Here is a 13,814-nt window from a genome sequence, read left to right on the forward strand (position 1 = left end):
GTCACCCTCAATTTATTTCCAAATTTCTTCTGTCATCAGATGTTCATTTCTTTACTTTGAAAATCACCAGATTAACACTGCCAAAGGCAGGTAGGAAATGATCCAAGAGGACAATTCTGAAGTATCACATGGTGAGCTGATGATAAACTGGGAACAAGGGGCGCCTGGGTGGCTCAGTTGTTAAGCGTCTGCCTTTGGCTTGGGTCGTGATCCCAGGGTCCTAGGATGGAGCCCTGCACAGGGCTCCCTGTTCGACGGGAAGCCTGCTTCTTCCTCTCCCACTCCCCCCGCTTGTGTTCCCTCTCTCCCTCTCTCTGTGTCAAATAAATAAATAAATCTTAAAAAAAAAAAAAAAAAAGAAAGAAAGAAAGATGAAAAAGAAAAAAAGAAACTGGGAACAAGACAATCCTCAGGAAAGTCTCTTTTTTGTCCCAGCAAAGGCACCAAAGTGTGAACCTAATTCACACATTCATTATTCCAATCAGGTTATTTTTATATCAGTGTAATTTTAGAATAAGACTTGATGGAGGATTATTTATTTTCCGGGAAATTCTGTCCATCACTTTTCACACAAGATATTCAAGTAGGTCTAGCACCAAAATTCATTTCACACCAAGAAATTATGTCTTTTTTACTGCTTTCGCAATGCCTTCTTTATTCCCTAAGTCTTCCTTCTACTCAAGGAATTTCAAAGCAGAATGGCCAAACATTCTAACATCATGGGTGTAAAAAATGTGATTTGTTTAGATGTGAGCTGTCAAAACCTGGGTGAGTCTCCTCTGCCCATCAATCTATCGGGTTTTTAGATCTGTGAAGTGTAAGCTTGCTATTTTATCTACATTTGATTTGTCTTCTTTAAGCTGATTGGGTTCTTAAACCAATTTAGCCTCTAAATCCTTCTCTGGTTTGGAAAGAGGACATTGGAGTCCAGATGTTTTCCCTAGAAACCAGGTCCAAGTCACAGTCCAACTACTGCAGAAAGACTAGAGATGGAGGCTTCAGGCTGTACCTAACATCCTCTTAAAAACACAAAGCTGAAAACTCAAGATTAGTAGCCACTTTGGTCAGAAGACCATTCCCTAACTTAAATTTGCTCTTTACACTTGCCTCAGATGATGCCTATACAGGCAGCAAAGTAGGAAAGCTAAAATCCCATCCAGTAATTTAGGGCAAACGAATATTGTTTTCATTTGAAATCTCTAGACAATTAAATAAAAAACATTCTGGCTGACTGCCGTTTCCCCCTTTGCTTTGATTTTGTAGGCAAAATCATAAATGTCTGCTGCTAGTGAATTTTCAATCACTCAACCTGGAGTTGAGTGGGTAGTAGGGAACTATTGGCTTGGTTTTGATTTAGCTAATGTATTTGCAAATGAGTCGGGATATTCTGGCACAGCCATAACCCTTCTAAAACACAAAGATTAGGGACGCCTGGGTGGCTCAGTTGGTTAAGCAGCTGCCTTCGGCTCAGGTCATGATCCCAGCGTCCTGGGATCGAGTCCCACATCGGGCTCCTTGCTCAGCAGGGAGCCTGCTTCTCCCTCTGCCTCTGCCTGCCATTCTGTCTGCCTGTGTTCGCTCTCTCCCCCTCTCTCTCTCTCTGATAAATAAATAAAATCTTTAAAAAAAATAAAAAATAAAAAATAAAATAAAACACAAAGATTAAATGTCAATTTGTGACAAGTGTCCACATACGCAATCATGCTAGATGATGGAACTCTGCAGGGGGTGGTGAGGCAGAAAGTTTGTCATAACTCCTTCTGGGAAATTTCCCTCCCCTCCACCTCTCACATTAGCTAAAATGAGTGAGCATCAGCTCCTGACGGATTCGATCAGCCTCCAGGTCCAAGGACTCCATGTGTTCATACTCTTCTTCAGGGGGCTGTTCCATGGGTCCTGTCATTGGAGAGGACCAAACATCCATCCCATGCTCCAGGGAGATGTTGTGGAGGACACAACAAGCCAAGATAATGTGGCTGGACTTCTCTGGTGAGTACTGCAGCGCTCCCTTGGATCCATCCAGGCAGCGAAATCGGGAGCAGAGGGTTCGGAAAGTCTTCTCAATCACACTGTGAGTTGCAGAATGGGCCATATTATAGCGATATTCGGCTGGGGTTTCAGGAATGTGAAGGGGGGTCATGAGCCAAGTACGCAGAGAGAAGGAACTGTCACCTGTGGGGGAAGGTCCAAAGAAATCGTAAATCATCCTAACTGGACTACAAACAGAAATGAAAATCCAGGAACATATACACAGAACGGTTAAGAAAATGCAAAAGACTCTGGAGGCACTGAGCCCCAGAAAAACCAAGAGGGAAGTGATATGGTAAAAAGAAGGCATGCCAGGATCACGAGAAGGAAAACAGAGGTCTTGGCTGGAAATATCCTTGTTAAAACCAACAGAGAAAAAAGGCTGATAGCTTAAAAAAGAAAGGGCGGGGTGCTTTGGTGGCTGGGTCAATTAACAGGCTGCCTTCGGCTCCGGACATGATCCCAGGGCCTGGGTTCGAGCCTGCTTCTCCCTTCTCCCTCTGCAGCTCCGCCTGCTTGTTCTCTCTCTCTGTCAAATAAATAAATAAATAAATAAGATCTTTAAAAACAAACAAACAAATAAATAAAAGGGGGTGGGGGGAGCCAAGCCTGAGAAAATGTGGGGAGAACGTGAAGGCACTTAAGGAAATGAAATTCCCGGATTTTCTGAACTCAGAGATACTGTTCTTTAATAAAAGGTTAGTAAGAACTATCATATAGCAAGCCAATCTTCAAAATCTCCAAAGAGAAAAAGTGCAAGAAAAGAGAATTCAGCCAGGAGAGCTCAAAACCCTTGTGAGGAAAATTTCTAACTTTACCATTAAAGAGTCAGATCCGGAAAGTACTACCTCGGGATTTCAGAGTATTTCATGGAAAACATTCATTCTCCCCGTACTAAGAACAGTAAGATAAAAGTCCCAGTGCCTGTGGCACAGATCAGAACTCAGGTGTTCCTAGATATTACAATCACTAGAACAATGCCTGCGTAACAGAGGAACTGGTATAATTTCACTTTAACAAGGAAAGCATACATATAATGATACAAATAGTAACAGTGATAAGGAAATCAAATCAGAAGTCAATTAAAATAATATACAGAGGCATTTTCCTAAGGTGACTTCCTTGTCAAATGATCTCTGGCAGTGCTAAGAACAAAATAACGCTCAAGACTGGGATGCAATGTCCTGTTACAACAGTACAATGTTTCTGTGGTGCTTAATTGTCCTGACTCACTACAGCTGACAGATGAAATGTCTCACACAGAGGCACAACCCCTTAGAAATCTGAGACAAAGAGGCTCTCGGAGTACTAACTTGCACAATGGCTGTGTTCCTGACCCACTATCAGTTTTGGTAAATAGTTATGGATTTTTCAGAGTCTAGGCCCTGTTCCAAAACACACAGGACTCCTTTCTTTCAGGAGCTTACATTTTTTAAGTACTGGATCAACTTTATTAAAAAAAATTTTTATGAAGTCGCCTGGGTGGCTCAGTGGGTTAAAGCCTCTGCCTTCGGCTCAGGTCATGATCCCCAGGTCCTGGGATCAAGCCCAGCATCGGACTCTCTGCTCAGTGGGAAGCCTGCTTCCTCCTCTCTCTCTGCTCTCTGCCTACTTGTGATCTCTGTCAAATAAATAACAAAATCTTAAAAAAAAATTTATGTTTTTACTTATACATAATTGACATATAACATTGTGTTAATTGTACGTACTGGAATGTTGTTAAATATTTAATAAGTCTCATGATATTTTCAATTTTTACATTTAGTTGACTTTCCCCCCAAGTACGACCTATTTTACTTGAACTCACACCTACTAAATACTAAATTTAAGAAACTGATGCTGTAAATAATAATGAAAATGATATCAGTGACTCATTAAATACCTACTATGTAGCACGCATTGATCTAGGCACTTTGAATGTATTATCTCTTATTATCCAATCCCAACCCTGCCAGGTAGGATATTATTGAACTAATTCTACCAATGAGAAAATCAAAATATCAGTAGCTATCCTGTGATATGCCACGCAAAGGAAGCAGAAGGAGCTAGTCACTAAATGCTAATGTCAGACTCAAGAGTCACAAAAACAATGGTGTAATGCTGTAAGAGAGTAAGACAAACATTTACGGTGAATGCCAAAGGACAGAGATACTAAATGGTATTAGTTGAACATTTCTCTATGGAACAGTATGAGCCTTAACTGGGGAGACATAAAGGATAAGCTAGTTAATGCAGACCTTTTATAACATGCCCCATGGTCATTAACTGATTCTAATCCAAGCACCACTGGAAAACAGACACTCAGGAGGGGATTAGGATCAGAACTGCTAAACAGATTACAACTGCTTACATGATCAGTCATCCACAAGACATTCTGGCAGATCTTACCCAAAGCTGCTTAACAAGACCAGACCAAGAGCTGAAGAAGTAAGAACTCAGGCTGAATTATTTGTAGGAGCAGGTACATTTAAAGAAGAGGAATAAGGTAATGCAGTTCTGAAGGGACAGATGAGAATGAGGAGATGAAGGGATGACACCATGGTAAAAATATGCTAAAAAAAAATTCAGAGGCTCCTATATATCCCTCCTTTGATGGAAACACTATTCTGAATTTTATGTTTGTCACTTCTCTGCATTTGTTTATATTGTATCTAAGTAGCATAACATTGTTCTTGGTTGTAAACTTTATCAAAATGATTTCCTACTAAAAACAAAACATAAACCTAAAAAAAAAAAACCACAAAGGGAATTATAGTCAATTCTATATTTGGCAAATTTAGAACTATTTCACAAATCTGATGCGTGTTAAGATACGATCAGCCATCTTAACGTTTTTAACATCTTGTTATCCTCATAATCCTGCCAGTCTTCCCCTAAAATATTACCCTCTTATCCAACACATCCTTTAGATACCAGTGTTTTACAAACTTATCAATTTGTACGAATCACTTGAGGCACCTGTTAAAAATGGATGTCTAGATTCTTTCCTTGACAATTCTCATTCCCAAAGTTTAAAGTGGGGCCCAGTGATGTGTATTTTTAATAAATTCCCCAGATGACTCTCTTGATCTGGAAAATTTGTGAAACCCTTACAAGTTCAGGGGTCTTCAAACTAGTTTTCCTGATAGAGATAATGGAGGATTTGCAAGGGAATATATGCTAGAACTGTTAGTTGTACTAATCAATTTCCACATGGGTATACTTCTCCCCGCCCTAGTGCCTACCATATAGCCTGATACCAAAATTGGCCTTAATAAATATTTGTTAAATGTTGTTACCATATCCATCTCTCTCATTTCCACCCTTCCTGTAAAAAGGGTAATCAGAAAAGTAATAAAAATTTATCAGAGTTGGGGTGCCCGGCTGGCTCAGTCAGTAGAGTATGTGACTCTTGATTTTGTCATGAGTTCAAGTTCTAAATAGGGCGTAGAGCCTACCTTTAAAAAAAAATTGTCGGGGCGCCTGGGTGGCTCAGTGGGTTAGAGCCTCTGCCTTCGGCTCGGGTCGTGATCCCAGGGTCCTGGGATCGAGCCCCACATCGGGCTGTCCGCTCCGCGGAGAGCCTGCTTCCTCCTTGCTCTCTCTTTCTCTGCCTGCCTCTCTGCCTACTTGTGATCTCTGTCTGTCAAATAAATAAATAAAATCTTTAAAAAAAAAAAATTGTCAAGAGTTTTCCCTTATTTCCAATTATGTCCTGTAAAAAACCTCAAAAAACTAAAGCCATATTTCCAACTGAATCTGGGGTCCCAACGTGTGAAGGAAAAGAGAGTAAGTAATTCCTACATGACCTTGAAGTCCTTAACAGAGAGACTATTTGCCAAATAGACTTAATTCTTCATGTGACCTACTTCTAAAAGTTAACCACAATTGGCATCTGTGTGGCTCTGTTAGTTAAGCATCTGCCTTTGGCTCAGGTCATGATCCCAGCCAGGGTCCTGGGATCAAGCCCTGCATCGGGCTCTCTGCTTCTCCCTCTCCTTCTGCCTATCTGTGGGCTCTCTCCCTGTCGAATAAATAAATTAAATAAATAATCTTTTAAAAAAATTAACAAACGTTAACCACAAGTGACTTAGATATTCTGTGCCTTAATTTCCTCCTCCATAAACATGTTGATATCAGTATTTAACTTTTCAAAAGTTTTTATAACAATTAAGTGAGACAACCCAATGCAAACTGCTTACGACATTGCCTGACAAGTTCTGAGCGCTCAGCATGTTTTAGCTGGCTTTATAGTAAGGTACCAAAGTCATTTTCCATAAGAAATGAGCTTGGTGGTTCGGTCAGTTAAGTGTCTGACTCTTGGTTTCGGCTCAGGTCATGATGTGGGGGGTGGCAGGGACTGATCCCTGCTCAGCAGGAAGTTCTGCTTCTCCCTCTCCCTCTGCTCCTCCTTGTGCTCTTGCTTGTGTTCTCTCTCTCTTGCGTTCTCTTTCAAATAAATAAATAAATAATCTTAAAAAAAGAAAAAAAAAGAAATTTGAAAGTTCAAAAAAGGCACAAGGTAGGATTTTTTTTTTTTTTTTAAGATCCCGGAATCAGGACCCTGAGCTGAAGACAGATGGCCTAACTGAGATGCCCAGGAGCTCCCACACAAGGTAGGATTAAGAAAAAGGTCCAGAGGGATAAAGAGAAGGGGGTACACTAATAACAGAAGACAGAAGGAACAACTCAAGAAAACCACTGAGTTCCAAGACATCACATATAGTACCCTGGCAGCTCTACTTCATTGTGACAGCAGTCTCTTCCCACTTGGAACAATTAAAGAATATTAAAAAGGAATAATTTCTGAGCGTCTACTGCATGTTAAATACTGTTATGAGGACACACAGTGCAGATATGATCCCTGGTTTGAAAGAGAGGTCTTCCAGTCCTTCATGTTTCTTTTCATCTCTCACATAACATGTTGTATAGAAGATAACTTTTATTCTGTTGCTTACATAATACTCAGCTTTAGAACAAACAAACACACACAGAACCAAGCTGCCAAGATTAAGGATATTATCACTGTTACCCAACTGTATTTCTCCCAGCTATGCAGTCAGCCCAGTTTGCATTGCTCCATTTTGAATGGGTTCTTGTCCTACTTATGTCACTAAGTCAGGCTTCCCAATGGCACTTGGGTAGATCTGTCAAGTGAGCTCCCACGAGAACTGTGGAAGTGCACTGTCCGCTATCATTCTTTTTTTTTTGAAGATTTTATTTATCTGAGAGACAGCAAGCTAGAACTGAGGGAGCACAAGCAGGCTGAGGTCGGTGGGGAGAGGGAGAAGCAAACTCCCTGCTAAGTAGGGAGTCCAACTTGACTTGGGGCTCAATCCCAGGACCCCAGGATCTTGACCTCAGCCGAATGCAGATGCTTAACCAACTGAGCCACCCAGGTGCCCTGCTATCATTTTCATATAGATATCATAATAACAGTAACCGATGACAAGTCTTATATTTGTACAATACTCTATAATGAACTCTCACATATATCACCTAGTCCTACCAATAGATATTACTGCAGTTGGCATTATTATTTTTTTTATCTTTTTTTTTTTTAAGATTTTATTTATTTATCAGAGAGGGGTGGGGAGAGCGAGCACAGGCAGACAGAATGGCAGGCAGAGGCAGAGGGAGAAGCAGGCGCCCCGCTGAGCAAGGAGCCCGATGTGGGACTCGATCCCAGGACACCGGGATCACGACCCGAGCTGAAGGCAGCTGCTTAACCAACTGAGCCACCCAGGCGTCCCAGCATTATTATTTTTTTAATAAATATTTTATTTATTTTATTTATTTTAAAGATTTTTATTTATTTATTTGAAAGAGAGAAATCACAAGCAGACAGAGAGGCAGGCAGGGAGAGAGGAGGAAGCAGACTCCCTGCTGAGCAGAGAGCCCAAGGCGATTTGGGGCTTGTTCCCAGGACCCTGAGATCATGACCTGAGCCAAAGGCAGAGGCTTTAACCCACTGAGCCACCCAGGCTCCCCAGAGATTTTATTAAACAGAGAGAGAGATCCGGAGTAAGCAGAGCAGCAGGTGGTGGTGGTGGGGGTGCTCGAGGAGAGCAGGCTTCCCGCTGAGCAGAGAGCCTGATGTAGGGCTTGATCCCAGGACCCTGAGATCATGACCTGAGCTGAAGGCAGAGGCTTTAGACCACTGAGTCACCCAGGCGCCCCTGTTGGCATTATTTTTAACATTTTACACATGATAAAAATTAAGGCTCAGTTGAAGAGATCTATTATATTTAACCACATCTGTCCTTATTAAGAACTTCAGCTGTATTAAAGGGGAATGTTTTTGTAGGGTTGTTGTTGCTCCTGTTTCCAACTACAAAACACTGCTGCAGCTTAACTTTATTTCCCATCACCAGTGTTTCTACTTATGACCATATGTCTCAAGATAAATCCTTAGAAGGGAGGCTCTGGACCAAGTATTGTGTTTTTAAACTTTAATAAAATGTCCTTTAAGTGTTCTTTTCTTTTTAAATTAAGACTCAGAGAGGGGCGCCTGGGTGGCTCAGTGGATTAAAGCCTCTACCTTCGGCTCAGGTTATGATCCCAGGGTCCTGGGAAGGAGCCCCGCATCGCATTGGGCTCTCTGCTCAGCAGGGAGTCTGCTTCCTCCTCTCTCTCTGCCTGCCTCTCTGCCTACTTGTGATCTCTGTTTGTCAAATAAATAAATAAAATCTTTAAAAAAAAAAAAAAAGAAGAAGAAGAAGAAGACTCAGAGTTCTCACCTGAGGTCTCATTAAAAAAAAAGAACAGGACTGAGACTCAGGTCTATAGATTCTCAAATTTCATTCTGCTCTGTTACATAATTTTTCTGTGGCTACAAAATGAAGCGTGTGCACCTGAAAACTTACCAAGCAGCCAGCTATCTTTGTGTATTCCAGCTTCGAAATGACTACTGAGGGAAGACTGCTGCAGCACAGCATAGTCCTGGAGGCTGCCTGGCCAGTTGGTCTCCACAGTCATTAGTGCCCCTCTAATGTCACACACCATCAGGCAGTTTAAAGAATGTAGTCCTTTGCGGTTCACATAGGAAAGGTCTTCAGCATTCGGTGCCTTGATTGCCACATGGATACAGTCAACCACCCCTATAACCCCTGGCATCCCGGCTAACCCATAGAATTCATCCTTTAGAGCCTGCACGGAGGTTTCATCTGATGGAAAGCGAATGAACTGTGTGGCTCTTTCCACAAGTGCTTCGGTGACATTGGCAACACAGCGACTCATAGATGCCTGACTGATTCCAATAGCATCTCCCATCCGAGTCTGGAAGGAACCTGAAGTATAGAAGCCCAGTGCTGCAAGGATCTGTGTCTCTGGGCTAATAGCTCTGGATCTCTGAGTAGGTCTAGAAAGACTTGCCCCCAAGAGCTCCACCAAGTAATAAATGAACTGTCGAGGAAACCCATACATGGACATCAAGTATTCATCAGTCACGTCATCCAGCTTAAAGCGGTCCAATGTCCGGTGACCTCGGCCATAGAGCAAGAGATCACAGTCAAGTACTGTTATTGGTATAGCCATGGTACATGTAAATGTGATTTCTCCTTCCCTCTGCTACTTTTCCTGAATTCCTCTCAGTGAAGATGTTGGTGCAAGAAGATATTTAAAGAAGTGTCAGAATTCAGCAGTTAACCATCAGTTAAATGGTTCTGGCATTTGTAATCTTCTCTCTGTAAAGGTTAAAAGAAAAAAAGCATTAGAAACCAACCAAAGACTTTAAAGTGATTCAAAGGCTACAACAGCTCCTTTTCTCAAACTTCAATCTGTCCAGGAAAAAAGTGCTATACCTGTAAATCTGGGTTTTGCTCCACTAACACATGGCTGCACGAAATACTCGCGTGGTTTGAAAGATAATGGGAGTTGTTTTGTATGTAGCAGAGCAGCTCCCTCAACCCTACAGTCTGAAGAAAGGAAGGAAGGAAGAAAGGAAAGAAGGAAGGAAAAGAAAATGTGGGATGATTTTGATGGCTCACTTAATGCTTGACATTTGAACCCCAAGAGCACAAGATTAATGGAGGAGGGGCACCTGGCTGGCTTAGAACCAAGTGGAGGGTCTCTTCATCTCTGGGTTTTAACTTCCAGCTCCATGTTGGATGTAGAGATTACTTAAAAATAACATCTTAAAAAAAAGATTAATGGAGGCGATAGCGTAATTATTCATAAAGTAGAAGAGGTCTGCACTTAACTATACAGGCCACAAACTGGTTGACGTAAGTCTTAACTACGCGGGTCAGGAATTAGTCACGCCTGGTTTCATTACCCAAACCTTTTGGCTCCACCGGGTAAGTACGAGAGGGACGTGTGGGGTGCTCAAACCAGTCTAGCAAGACAGGTGTGGGCAAAAAAATGCCCGCAATTCAGCCCGGTGGACACATCGTGTGCTCGAACAACAAGCCATGCCTTCTCCCCCACGAAATCCAAATCGTGAGGCTGAGGCCCAGGAAGCACGAAAGCCCAGACAGGTTAGAAAAAAAGCGCAAAAGAGGCTAAATGAGTTAGAGCTGGGAGGCGACTCGGCCACTTATAAAAGGTGCCTTAGAAAAGATACTTAGAAATCTGATTGCGCCGGCCACTCAAAGCCAGCGAAGGCCCGTCACCCACCTCTCCGAGGCTGCGGCGTTACTGGCAGCACTTCCCACCCACCCAGCCGGTCCGGCCCTGCACTGGAACCAGCGACCTCGGACTGGTTGCCACGCCGCTCACCTTAGGCACCGCCCCCTCGCGTCAGCGGTCTCCCCACGCCGCGTCCTCACAGCCGCTTCCGCGGCAGCGTGAGGTTCGATGGCGCACATTCCACAGTTAACCCAAAGTTTTCACTCTTTCAAAGACCCTCCGTCCCCCGCCTTTATGCCGTTCTTTCCTTCTGAGACACTTGTAAAAGTTAGTGAGAAAGATTTACATGGGAAGGAAATCAACTTTTATGGGAATTAAGAAAAAAGGGATGAAATAAGGAGTCTACCCTGTAGCGAAAGTGCGGATGAAGTTACGCAGCTATATTTCCCCCATAGCCCTCTTCCTCCCCCCGCCTTCATCCGAGCGGATGAAAACAAACACTAACGATGGCGGCGCCGGGAGGCGACCGGCTGCTGGGCTTCAGGCAGTAGTGATCGATAGAGCTGTGAGGGCCCTCTTGAAGAACGAGAATCAACGTGAGTGCGACAACTCGCGCAGTCCTGTGAGTGAAACACCCGGGGCCCACGAACCACGAGCCTCCTGAGGCGTGAAGTGTCTATCTGCGACCCCTGCTGTCCCCGCAGCTCCGGAGTGCAGGAGTCCTCATCCAAGAGACGCAGCTGGCCGGCCCCAGGCCCCGGCCTCCGTAATGAGAGCCCCGAGCCACTCTCTGTGTCGCAGCTTTGCAGGTACTAACTTTAGTGGGGATACCCCCAGAACATTCAGCGCCCCCGGGTGGGAGGCAATGGATCTGCGGCCTAACGGGTACCTCCTTGTGAGGACTAAGCCACGTAGCCCCAGAACAGTCCCTAGACCTTTCTTTGGGAAGTCAGGTTGGTTTAGGCCCCGTTGGCTCTCGATGGCCCCTAGTCTTAACAGAAATCCACAAAGCTTTCGTCTCTACTTTCTCAGCTCTTTGGGTTATGTCGTAAGGTTTTTGGAGGTAATTTGTGGGACCCTAACTCCGGGGTTGGTACCAATATGAGTGAGGTAGGTTTTCATTCAATCAAGATTTGTTGGGAAGAAAACAAAACAAAACAAAACTTGCTGAGTGCCAAATATGTACTCCGCGTGTAGGTGAGGGTGACTGTTGACTAGTGAAAAAAGGGACCCCAAGGTTCACGACTGTCTTCTTACTGGCAGTGGAACGACTTGTGGAAACCGGCGATCCGTTTTCATTTAATAAATCTCTGGGTAAGTGGCTAAGCACCTTTTGGGGTTCATCACTAACTCATGTCCGTTTTCACTTTCCAGGTCAGTTTTCAGCTTGCCCTGTCAATTGAGCGTAGCATTTCACTTTTAGTATTTTCCGTTTAGAGAGAGAGCGGGCGAGCTGGATCATTGTACTTAGTTTAAAACTCATCTGCTAAGATGGTAGAATTTATTAAACACTTACAGTAGGAAATGTGCAGTAATACACAACAGACCCCCTCCCTTTTTTTAAAGATTTTATTTATTTATTTGACACACTGAGATCACAAGTAGGCAAAGAGGCAGGCAGAGAGAGAGGAGGAAGCAGGCTCCCTGCTGAGCAGAGAGCCGGATGCTGGATGCTGTGCTCCATCCCAGGACGCTGGGATCATTACCTGAGCTGAAGGCAGAGGCTTTAACCCACTGAGCCACCCAGTTTCCCCCAACAGACCCCTTCTTTACACTAAGTTTATTTCTAGGTTTTCATATGTTTTATGAATGTTAGTCCTTTCCATGTATGGATTTTGTGGCCCCAACTAAATTATAAAAGTTTTGTTTTCATCTCCATTTTTCAGCTGAGCAGACATAAATGCTTGTGAAATGGAATCCTGAGTTAATATTTTTAATGCACAGTGAATGATGAGTAAGTGCTGAAGCAGGTATCAAATATATTGATCCGTATAATGAGATGAATGTAGTTAATTCATGCACTGTCTTCAAATTACACCCTTTTGGGTGTAAAGTTAAGGATATGGCAACTTTTGAGATTCATATTTCATAAAAATTGCAAACCACTGGATTTTCCATTATTGTACTTAACACGTAACTCTTTTTATTGTGCATTTGTATTTTTCCCTTAGGAGTGGTTATTAAAATTGAATTTTATTTATTTATTTTTTTAAAAAATAATTTTTTAAAAAGATTTTATTTATTTTATTTGACAGACAGAGAGATCACAAGTAGGCAAAGAGTCAGGCAGAGAGAGAAGGAGAAGCAGGCTCCCTGCTGAGCAGAGAGCCCGATGTGGGGCTTGATCCCAGGACACTGAGATCCTGTTCTGAGCCGAAGGCAGAGCTTAACACACTGAGCCACCCAGGCACCCCTAAAATTGAATTTTATAAATTGAACCAAAAACTGTAGATCTTGAGCTCTAAACACTCCCTATTACATTGTTTTATATAAGGACTAAGAATCGGCTAGACAGTGGAGTCCTACCATATGTGCATAGTGGGATTATACTGTATGGAGGTGAAGGCAAGAAATCTTTCCTGTTGTCTTTCCTGCCCCCATCTGCTCTGATTTAGCTGTATTAGCTTAGGACCTCCATGACTCAGAGCAAGGTGCCCATAGCCTAAATGCAAAAAGAAGACATTAATTTGAGCTTTCAAAGACCTAAGTCCTACTGTATGAGTGATTTTTTGAAGATAATTTTGACTATTCAGAAAAAGTACCCACTTGATAAGGTGCATTCCCAATATTCTGCATTTATATTTTGTTCAAATAGAAATGGAAGGTTTGTTTTGGAATCTTTTATCTGGAGAGAAGTTATTTAGTCTTAGCAATACCTAAAAACACCAGAAATTTCATTTTTAAAGATTTATTTATTTGAGAGAGAGAGAGTGTGCCAGCACGCACGCAGTGGGGAGGAGCAGAGGGGGAAGAGACCCAAGGGCACTGAGCACTGGGCGACTTGGGTCCTGATCTCATAACGGTGAGATCAGACCTGAGCTGAAATCAAGGGTCCTGCACTTAACTGACTGTGCTACTACCCAGGTGTCCCTGAAACTTGTTTTAAAGACTTCTTTTCCTTTTAAAACATTTTCTACTTTATTATGGAAGAGATGAATAATGATAACGCTGGTTGGAGTGCTGCTTAGATTACAAAACGAAAAGTACACCTAAAAAAAATTCCTTGTTATGATCTTTGT

The 13,814-nt window shown here is 42.7% G+C and overlaps 2 protein-coding genes across 9 annotated transcripts in view; one reads left to right on the top strand and one right to left on the bottom strand.

Annotated features, from left to right (window-relative positions):
• Positions 1–1,655: 1,655 nt before the first annotated feature.
• HARBI1 (harbinger transposase derived 1) lies at positions 1,656–10,734 on the bottom strand. The gene is made up of 3 exons (XM_059141124.1): positions 10,624–10,734; positions 8,874–9,692; positions 1,656–2,172 (listed from the first exon to the last, which is right to left on the bottom strand). Exons 2-3 carry the CDS (start codon positions 9,541–9,543, stop codon positions 1,793–1,795), a joined length of 1,050 nt encoding a protein of 349 aa, XP_058997107.1. The 5' UTR covers positions 9,544–9,692; positions 10,624–10,734; the 3' UTR covers positions 1,656–1,792.
• Positions 10,735–11,035: 301 nt separating this feature from the next.
• ATG13 (autophagy related 13) overlaps positions 11,036–13,814 on the top strand; it is a 56,842-nt gene continuing 54,063 nt past the window's right edge. For 3 of the 8 annotated variants that reach the window (XM_059141152.1, XM_059141182.1, XM_059141192.1), the window contains exons 1-2: positions 11,037–11,384; positions 11,773–11,889. The gene's annotated coding sequence lies outside the window, so the exon portion shown is untranslated. Of the gene's footprint in view, positions 11,385–11,772; positions 11,890–13,814 lie in introns of all 8 variants that reach the window. The other 5 variants (XM_059141210.1, XM_059141217.1, XM_059141200.1 and 2 more) reach the window with 4 other exon arrangements.

The sequence above is a fragment of the Mustela lutreola genome, chromosome 1 (assembly GCF_030435805.1).
Source record: "Mustela lutreola isolate mMusLut2 chromosome 1, mMusLut2.pri, whole genome shotgun sequence".
Classification (NCBI taxonomy): domain Eukaryota; kingdom Metazoa; phylum Chordata; class Mammalia; order Carnivora; family Mustelidae; genus Mustela; species Mustela lutreola.

Coding starts and splice junctions, on each gene's coding strand:
- HARBI1 (XM_059141124.1), bottom strand. CDS start 9,543: ATGGCTATACCAATAACAGTACTTGACTGTGATCTCTTGCTCTATGGC. Junction 2,173..8,873: donor CAAAGATAGCTGGCTGCTTG/GTAAGTTTTCAG, acceptor CTTCCCCCACAG/GTGACAGTTCCTTCTCTCTG.